The sequence below is a fragment of the Miniopterus schreibersii genome (genome assembly GCF_964146895.1).
Source record: "Miniopterus schreibersii genome assembly, chromosome: 2".
NCBI classification, from domain to species: domain Eukaryota; kingdom Metazoa; phylum Chordata; class Mammalia; order Chiroptera; family Miniopteridae; genus Miniopterus; species Miniopterus schreibersii.
The window spans coordinates 147597158-147607205 of NC_138102.1; the positions used below are offsets into that span (position 1 = coordinate 147597158).

Below are 10048 nucleotides of genomic sequence, written 5' to 3' on the forward strand. Positions count from 1 at the left end.
TCTAGCACAAGTTTAGGGCTAACGACTTGAAATGCAGGTACTTCAGAAAGAGGTAGTGCTTTTAACTATAATTATTAAGGTCTGTAGGTTTTAATATTTCAAAGGGAGAGGTAAATTTTTGGTTTATTTATCTCACTGCTTTGATTTACTGATGGGATGGTGCTAAGGCCATTGGTCATTTAAAAAATACCCTTTATAATACTCTCTTTAAGAATAAGGACTATTTTTATGGTTTTATACATATTTTCCTCTATCTAGAAAACAATGTTATTTGCTTTCACCTCTGACACATACAAGGTGGGGCAAAAGTAGGTTTATAGTTGTTTATATGGAAAATAATACAATTAATAAATAATAATACCAGAATAAACTCTGTGTTTTTTGAACTGTAAATCTACTTTTGCCCCACCCTGTATATTCTCTAAAATAGGATCCGTTTAATTTTGCTGCAGGTATGATGTGCTAGCACATACACTGTAAGAGGTGGCTTCTATATTTAGAGTTACCATGTCTTAGCATGACTCTATCTGTAGTAAATCAGGATCTACATTATACCCGTTATGGTATTGTACATAAATCAACACCATCAATAGTCTTATGATTGCTTTCTTTTGATAAAAATGACTTCTATTATGCTCCTATTTATAATGAATATTAGTAAATAAAATTCAATTTCCTGATACTATAGAGTTTAGACATAATACTTCTGAAGACTATGAAATTGTTTTAATTAGTAATTAAAGAATTACATTTTTGTTCTGTATATGGGTAAGCAGTAGGCTTTTAAAACAAATGGGTCTTTATTTGACATATTTAGGTCTAATCCATTTTGGTAGAAGTATATTCTGAGCAGGTATAAATATAGAGAGCTCAATGAAATATTCTGACCTTATTTATCCAGTTTTTGGATATCCTTTGGTTGGTTAAATGTGAAGACTGAACTCTGCTGAGGTCAGCAGTAGATATGAATATCTCATACAAGTATTCCTTTTGCTTCTATTTAAGTTTTACTCTAAAGATTAATAAATTATTTTTTTAATTAACAGAATTTCCACCTTAATCAAAATGTTGCATGTGAAGGTCTTTCCTGAAATCTGATGTCTGGTGTGAAACTGAAACCCAAATATACTTATGTGGAGGCAAACATATTTTCATTTGCCAGTAAATTTAATAAAGGTTAGGTTTTTACTTAATCTGGGATAGGAATGTATGTAAATTGGAATTTTTACTGCCATTCCCTTCTTTTCTGCTCACTCAGATTCTTGAGAGTAAAAACAAAACAAACAAAACAAAACAAACAAAGCCACACAAACTTCTAAAAGAAAAGTCAACTTCAAAAGCCCCTGATCTCAAAACATCCATCCCAAAGTAGTCCAGTAACCCTCCCTTTCATTTGAAAGAAAAACTGCAAAACAACTACAAAATAACCTTACCTTTCCAAAAACAGGAGTTCAAACTGTTTTTGCCTCATCATATCAAAATTTTTTCAGCCTTTTGACTTTTGGACCTAAAGATGGAAGGCAGTCTAGGCAGAAAATCTGTCTTGTCCTGACCATGCCCCTCACCCACCGCTGACCATCATTCAGTCCATTGTTTTAGCCCCTTCTATCCTTTTCTCCAGTCTGTGTTTCTAAAGCTCCAGTGAGACGTTTGAGGTTAATGGGGTAGAATATGACTTGTATACAGTTAAAGTCAAGTTTGTGTGATATCTTTTATTTAGTCTATGAAAATCTCAAACTCACTAAAGCAAATAGATACCTGGATGAAAAATATGTGGGTTGCAATGAATCATCTAAATTATATTTGGTTTATAATCATCAAGAAGCTGATATGAATCTCAGGTAGATTAGCTCATTGCCATAACCACCAATTTCCACCAATCCTGAAATGGTATGAACTTTGACCTCGAATGTAATTGTGATAGGAAACCTTGGCTAATGATTTCAGCCAAATGATTAAAACATTTGCTTTTTCTGTCATGTGCATGCACCAGCTTGTATCAGATCCACCTATCTTTCTGCCTCTTCCTATTTTCAGGATGGAACCAAAGTCTACGGCAGATGTGGAGGGTTTTGTGGAAAGTGTGTTCCTCACCTGACTACTGGTCTCCCAGTTCAAGTAATATGAACATTCAGAAGTGAGAAGTATTTTCCCAACGAGGAGATATTCTTCGGAACCTGCAAATAACTGGTGCTCATTTCTTTTGTCTTCCCTTCCTGAGGTTTCCATGTCCAAAAGGTCTGTGCCTTTTTTTAGGGTGCTCATCAGGGAGTCAAATCCCCGCTTAACTTTTTCAAGGCCTTCAAAATAAACATAACAGATATATGACTCTATTCAGGATCTGTTTTTGAAAGGACATAGCTATGGTACAGTATACAGGGATGTTTGAATGAATTATACCGAGATAATGTTGCAGTTAACAGCTTGACCCGGACCACAGTCATACCTATAAACACACATGCAAATCTCTACTCAGTATCCTACCCTACAATGAAATGTTTATTCTACTTGTTAAAGAAGAGCAAGTGAAAATTAGGAGAATGAACTTATTTAAAGCTACCATAAACATTATTTCATGTCGGGTGAATAGTTACTTTGAAAAGTACATAGCCATTATACTTACTGATACAGCATAGATACCTTGTTTTATAATTCCTTTAATTTTTAATTGTGGATTATGGTGCTTCAAATTTTAAAAATCCTAAAATCGTGGTATACTTTTGTATTAAAAATGTGTTCTTGGGTTAAATACTAAATAAGAACTTTTGTGGGTATAATACAAAAGAAGATATAATATAGTAGAATTTGACTTAAAACACCTACCTCTAATTTAATTGTGCTTATAAGAGCAATACATTGTTTTTATAATGTGTGTGCTCTCTCTGTCTTTATAACTCTTACATATGTATATATCTACTCTTAAAATTCTATTTTCTCAAAGGTTTGTACTGTATTTTATTAATCAAATAGAGAAGTAAGGATTATTGAAATTTGGAGATTCAATAAACATGCAAAATTTTTATTAGAGATTTTCAAGTTATTTTATATCCAAGGTTTCTTAAAGCCAGAACATAAAAGATAGTAAAAATTAAATACTCATGGACAAATTCTCAGGTACTGAGTTTTTTCAGGTGAATAATTGTGTATTATAGGATAATGTGGTTTTAAATTAATCAGAGAAAAATAATATTTTTCTATGAAACCTACTCTGTAAACCAAAACTGAATCTACTAATAGAGTTTGCCAGTAAATAATAGTATATTCATTTTACCCACAAAGTTTTTTTCCAAACATTTATTAGCAGTAGATTGTACCATATAAGGTACTAAAGCAATTTTGTGCCAATGTGGTTAAACATTTAGGGATCTCTGTATCAGAAATAAAGTATGTTGCACTATGTGCCTTAAATCAGTTACAAATATTAATATGAAATGTGTAACATTAGCTAGAAATGTTTTCATTCATAATTAAAATCTTTTAAATTTATAAACATTTAAATAATAAATGTATTTGTGTGATACATTAACACCATGTTCTCATTTTCCTTCTTTTACAAAAATGAATCCTTCACCAAAAAGTGTCTCTAAATCTAAAATTACTGCAGAAATTCTAAGGAAATGTTTTATTCAAATTATTGCAGTTGGGATGGAAACAGCGGTCTGGTGGCCACCCTTCGGTTGGCAAAGGGAACACGAGCAGGAGGCTGACAAAAACTTGCAATGCCTTTAAAAGCTTCTGTTCCTACAAGGGTTGCCACTGTCTATTCATATTTAATTGGCCAAGTCAAGTCACATGACCAAATCTTAGTCACTGGGGCAAGAAAATATACTATTTTATGTATAGTTCTTTGTTTGCCCGAGGGATTCATATATATATCCTTAACTTATCACAATATACCTCAAATGTTATAAACTCCAAATATATTCTCATATAAATTTGTCAAGTGTCTTTTAAAATAAGATAATATAAAATTGTCCTCTATATATACCCACATATTTACAATTTCCTGCCCTCTCTCTTCTTTCTTATAGATGTGTTTCTATTATTTCTCCTAGCGTGAGCCTGCTGGCACAAATCCAGCTTTATTGCTCAGAATGTCCTTAATTGACCTTCACATGAGTGCCATGGCTCATTGGTTCTCCTCTTATAGCCCATTCTTTCTCAACCTTAAAGAAAATTTCTCACATTATTCTACGCTATAAATGCTTGAATTTCTCTCATGTATTAGCTCATTGTGACCTCCTCCATAAATATTTCCTGGACCACTGTGTTTGGAATGTTTTATTTTTAATTCTCCATGTATTGTATTCCTGTTGTTACATCACTTACTGTTTTCTACTTTATATGTGATTAGGATTTTGACCACCCACTTTACCTGCTCTTCAAGACAGTTATTTAAGTAAAAATTAGCACTTGCTTAGTTTCTATTTTATGCCAGATATTGAAAGACACTTTATATCCTTATGTAATTTAATCTTTACAACAACCTTATGAAGCATCACTATTTTCAAGGTCATTTTATGTAATGTCAGAAACTTTTAGCACAGTGCACATCTGTCCAGACACAAAGCCTTTCTTTTTATTCAACCGTGTCCTTCGCTTAATGACAGAAATGATATTTTATTCTGAATCTCTCGTGGCAACTATCAAGTGTTGTCTACACAGTGTAGATTTAATATTTTATTGTGAATAAATGAAAATACTTAGGAATTTACTTCCACAAGAAAATATATGAAAGCATCTATATGAGCTATAATTTACAAATATTTGGTGGGATTGATGTTTTATTAAAAAATGAAGAGACATCCCAAGCCATCAGAAAGATGCAGGTCTCCTGGCGAGTTCCATCATGCCCCAGAGTGGGATTTGTGAGCCAGACGAGATGTGAACAAGCCACCATGCGCACTTTCCGTCAAGAGTAAGTGTTGTAAGTCTACTTTAATTTGTATGTTTTAAATTATTTTCAAAAGATGCAACACCTAAAAACATTGATGGGAAAGAAGATAGAAACAAATTTTGCAGTGACAACTCATTCATAATTTGGTACAGCTTTGATAAACACAAAAGTTTTATGTTGCCACAATAATTAAAAAGAAACAGAATTGATTTGTGTTTGTATGTATTCTTTCTTGATGCCACTCATCAGGATAGGATATATTTTTGCTATTAAATATCGCTACTACTCAACATTCTAATTTGTAAACATTATTTTCAACAACAGATGACTCACTCTTTTCTTATTAATTTTTTTCTAATACTTTAGCTTGTCTTTTAGTTGCCAACTTTCTAATTAAATGTTTTGTTTAAAGGTAAATAATAAGACCCAGCTGAGCATTAGTTTTGTCACTTATTTTTTTAAGATAACATGATTATTTTTATTACACTTTACTTGCCATGCTCCCCTCTCCCCCCGTAATGACTCATCTTTATTTGAAACAGGAAAAATTATTTACAACTGTCAACAGTGGCATCTGCTGGCCACTCTTAACTATTCCTCAGTAGGATAAAGAAAAAAATGGAAAATAAGTTTTCTCTGCAATTTCCTGAAGAGCTTGAGGAGCAACTGCTTGCAATGCAACAGGCAATCAGTGTTTGTGTTTTCCTTAATTCAATGGAAAACATTAATACCTATATATCCATGTCATCTCTATATCTATATCTCTATCATACAAACACACTTTTTCCCCCCACTATTTCAATCTGAGAACATTCTTAACAATATAAAACCTTCCTTGGTCTCCAGGAGCAAATAGAGAATTTGTTTTAGTGCAATAATTTTTTGGGGGGTGGGGATCATCTTTATGCTATAAATAGAGAAAACTTGGATTGGGAGCAAGTGCTTGGGGACACCCAGCTTTCTAGACCAAGTGCTAATATTAAATTGTGTAATAGTAAACTTTAGGTTTGTTTCCTCAGCTGTAAAATTAGAAGTTTGAAAAAACTTCTAAGGTACTTTTCAGCTGTAAACGTTTATATATATGATTTGTTTCTGGTGCATTATTTTGCAGTTACTATCTGATAAATAAATAAAGCTATTTAGTATTCAATGTGAGTTAAAAAACCCAGTTCTTGGAGGGGGTAGATTACCAATCTCCTCTTTCACTTTTACTATATAGAAACTGTTAAATTTACCAAACAAAGCAAAGATATGCTCCTTTCATAGTTTAATACCTAGTCTTTCATAGTTAAGAAGGGCTGAGGTTTTTACATGTTCTGACATTTTCTAGCTGTGGGGTCTCATAACAATGTTGTAAAGTGTTTGTTAAATGGGTAGAAGAAAAATTTCCCTGCTTACCTTCCTAAAATAAAACTATAAGGTTAAATGAGCTATTGTTTGTGAATATGTTTTGATTAGTAGAAAGTGCCAAATTAGCTACATTCCCTTATTTTAAATATAGAAAATAGCTTTGAAAGCTATAATAGGCAGTAGAAGGCAGGTTCTGGGGGTCTAAACTCTAGCTCTACTACTTATGTAAACTTTGTGACCTTGGGAAAATCACTTAATCTTTCTGACAAGCAAAAACTAAAGGAGTCCTTCACCACTAAAACAATTACACAAGAAATGTTAACAGGTCTTCTTCATGCAGTAAAGAAAAGGCCATAATCAGAAATAAGAAAATATAAGAAAGAAAAAAATCATACAGGTAGAGGCAAATACAAAATTAAAACAGAAAATTAGCAACTTAAAAAACTAAGATAAAGGTTAAAAGACAAGCAGCAAAATTAACTATAACTATAATAAAATAGGAGATACATAAAACAAAAAAATATAAATTATGACATCAAAATCACAAAGTATGAAGGGGAAGTAAAAATATAGTGCTTTTATAATGTTTTTGAACTCAAACACCTACCAACTTAATATAGACTGCAATAGATATAGATGGATATATATGAACCTCATAGTAATCACAAGCCAAGAAAATACAAAAAGACCCCAAAAAACCCAAACACACACACAAACACAAAGAGAACCCAAACAAACCACCAGAGAGAACCAGTAAATCAAAAGGAAAGAGCTCAACAGAAGAACCAAGAACTATAAAAATAACCAAAAACACCTAACAAAATGTCAGTAAGTGCATACCTATCAATAATTATTTTAAATGTAAATGGACTTAATGATCCAAGAAAAATAGACAGGGTGGCTGAATGGATGAAAACACAAGACCTATCTATATGCTATCTACAAGAGACTAACTTCACTGAGACACACACACACACACACACACACTGAAAGGAAAGGCATGAAAAAATATATTCCACACAAATAAAAACAAAAAGAAAGCTGGGGTAGCAATACTTATAAAGAAAACACTGATTGACATAAAGGGAGAAATGAACAGCAATTTCAAACTATATTACAAAGCTATAATAATCAAAACAGTATGGTACTGGCACATAGACACATAAATCAATGAAACAGAGTCTCGAAATAAACTCTCACTTATATGGTGAATTAATCTATAATAGAAGAGGCAAGAATATACAATGGAGAAAAGACAGTCTCTTCAATAAATGGCGTTCAGAAAACTGGACAGATACATGCAAAACAACAACAAAAACACAAAACGACCACTCTCTTACACCATATACAAAAAGAAACTCAAAATCAATTAAAGACTTAAATGTAAGACCCAAAACTATAAAAGTTCTAGAAGAAAACACAGGCAGCAAACTCTTTGACATTGCTCTTAGCAATTTTTTTGGATATTTCCCCTTGAACAAGGGAAACAAAGGCAAACATAAACAAACAGGATTACATCAAAGAGGTCTGTTTCTAATTCTAATCTTATGGCAAATCATAATCTACATAAAGTAGTTAAATTTCTTTTCTTGGTCATCATAGTTTTTTGAGTCTTTTAGACTTTTTCTTAAATAAAATTTTGGGATAAAGACATGCATTTCACAACTATGCAAAATAAAAAACCTGGGTCTCCAATAGGTTTTAGCAGTGATAAAAACAAATGGAGTCTTGTTTAAAAATAAAAACATAATATCTGATTGTATATTTTTAGTGGGACATACCTGCTGCCAATATGTCAGCCTAAGGATAGCAGCTCTACAACCACATTGGAGGGTGCATATCAAATGCATCTCTTGAGGTGATCAACAGATCATTCTCATCCCGTTATATGGTGAATTACATTGATTGATTTGTATATGGTGAACCAGTTTTGCATTCCAGGAATAAATAAATCCCACTTAATCATTGTGTATGATCCTTTTAATGTGCTGCTGAATTTGGTGTGCTAATATTTTTGTGAGGATTTTTGCATACATGTTCCTGAGGGATTGGCCTGCAGTTTTGTGATTCTTTCTCTGGCTTTGATATCAGAGTTATATTGGCCTCATAAAATGAGTCTGAAACGTTCCTCTTTTATTTTATTTTTTTTGGAAGAGTTTAAGAAGGATTGGTATTAATGCCTGTTAAAATGTTCTGGTAGGATTCACCAGTGAAGCCATGGGGTTCATCACAACATTACAATAACTGAGACATGGAAGCAGCCTAAATACTGATTGACAGACAAATGGAGAAAGACAATGTGATATTTACATACAATGGGACATTACTCAGCCTTAAAAAAGAAGAAAATTCTGCCGTTTGTAACTTCATGGGTGAACCTGGAGGACATCATTATAAGTAAAATAAGTCAGACACAGAAGGACAAATACTACATGATATCACTTATATAAAGAATCTAAAGTAATCATACTCATAAAAGCAGAGAGTAGAATGGGGATTGGCAGGGGTGGGGGTGGAGCAGGAAGGTGTCAGTCTAAGGTACCAAGTCAGCTCTACAAGGTGAGTAAGCCCTGGAGAGCTACTACACAGCACGGAGCCCGTAGGTAACAGTACTGTGTTGTATACTTAAAATGTTGCTAAGATGGTAGATGTTAAGTATCCTTCCCACAAATAATAACAACAATAAATAGAGAAGAAAGAAACTTTTGGATGTGATAGATATGTTTATGGAATAAATTGTGCTGATGCTTTCATAGGCACCAAACTCATTAAGTTGTATACATTAAATATGTACAACTTTTTGTATGTTAACCATACTTCAATATAGTGGTTTTAAAATTAGTTTAAACACAAACATTTTATTTTCCATTCCAAAAGAACATAGCGTAAGGAAATAAAAAGCACTGGTAAGTGCACTAGAGAAGGAGCGATTGGAACTATTCAAATATGTAAGTGAGCTGGTGCCCCTTTGACACTATGAGCCACAGTCAGTAGAGGATGCTGTTGCATCTTTTATAAAGTGCTCTTGCAAAGAGAGCTTTCCGGGGCTGTGACCCTCCAGCAAGGGCAAAAAGGGAAAATAAAAATGAGTTGCAGAGATGGGGACTACCTGGTGAAATGATTCACGCAATTTGACTTCCTGTTGAGCAAAACAGCAAGGACTGAAAAAGCTATGAAAATGCAGGGAAATTATAAGCAGATGGAGACTTTGGTGCCAAAACTGTCCTGAGAGTAATACTCTAAGGTGATTTTAAAGACAAGGAAACTATATAATTGAGGCACTTGTACACTGCTATCTCCTTCAATATATGATTTAGTCGTCATAGGAGTTGACCATTCCTGGATTTCTGGAAGCTTGATCTTAATTAAACAACATCGCTCTAACATAGGATATGGGTTAGGACAACTTTGATTTGCTCCATTGCTTTTGGACTTTTTGGCAGGGTTAAGTGTGTAACTATGGTTTGCAGCACTTTTCCTATTGGCTCAGACTGTACATTTCTCTCATTTATGCATGGAGATGTGTCTTGGAATATGTTTACAAAAAAATAGTAGAAATCAACACAGGCATTTGATTAAGGCTGAAAAATCCTCAAGGTGGCGCAATTACATGGCCATAAAAAGTTCAGGGGCAGGCAACCACTGGCCAGTTCTACCTTTCTCTAGCTTGCTATGTGAATTCGAACAAGCTGTTTTATCTCTCTGAACCTCAATTTCTTTATAAATTACTCACCACAATTGCTTACATATAGTAATCCTCAATATGTGTTAGCTATTATTTATCAATTATTTCTCTCATTT

General features: G+C 33.3%; 1 protein-coding gene across 1 annotated transcript in view; it reads left to right on the forward strand.

The window, feature by feature from the left end:
- Nucleotides 1-3524, forward strand: part of ADAMTS20 (ADAM metallopeptidase with thrombospondin type 1 motif 20) — a 160217-nt gene extending 156693 nt beyond the window's left edge. The window contains exon 39 of the mRNA XM_081128121.1: nucleotides 2038-3524. Within this exon, the coding sequence (XP_080984247.1) occupies nucleotides 2038-2127 (90 nt within the window). The 3' untranslated portion in view covers nucleotides 2128-3524. The remainder of the gene's footprint in view (nucleotides 1-2037) is intronic.
- Nucleotides 3525-10048: the final 6524 nt, after the last annotated feature.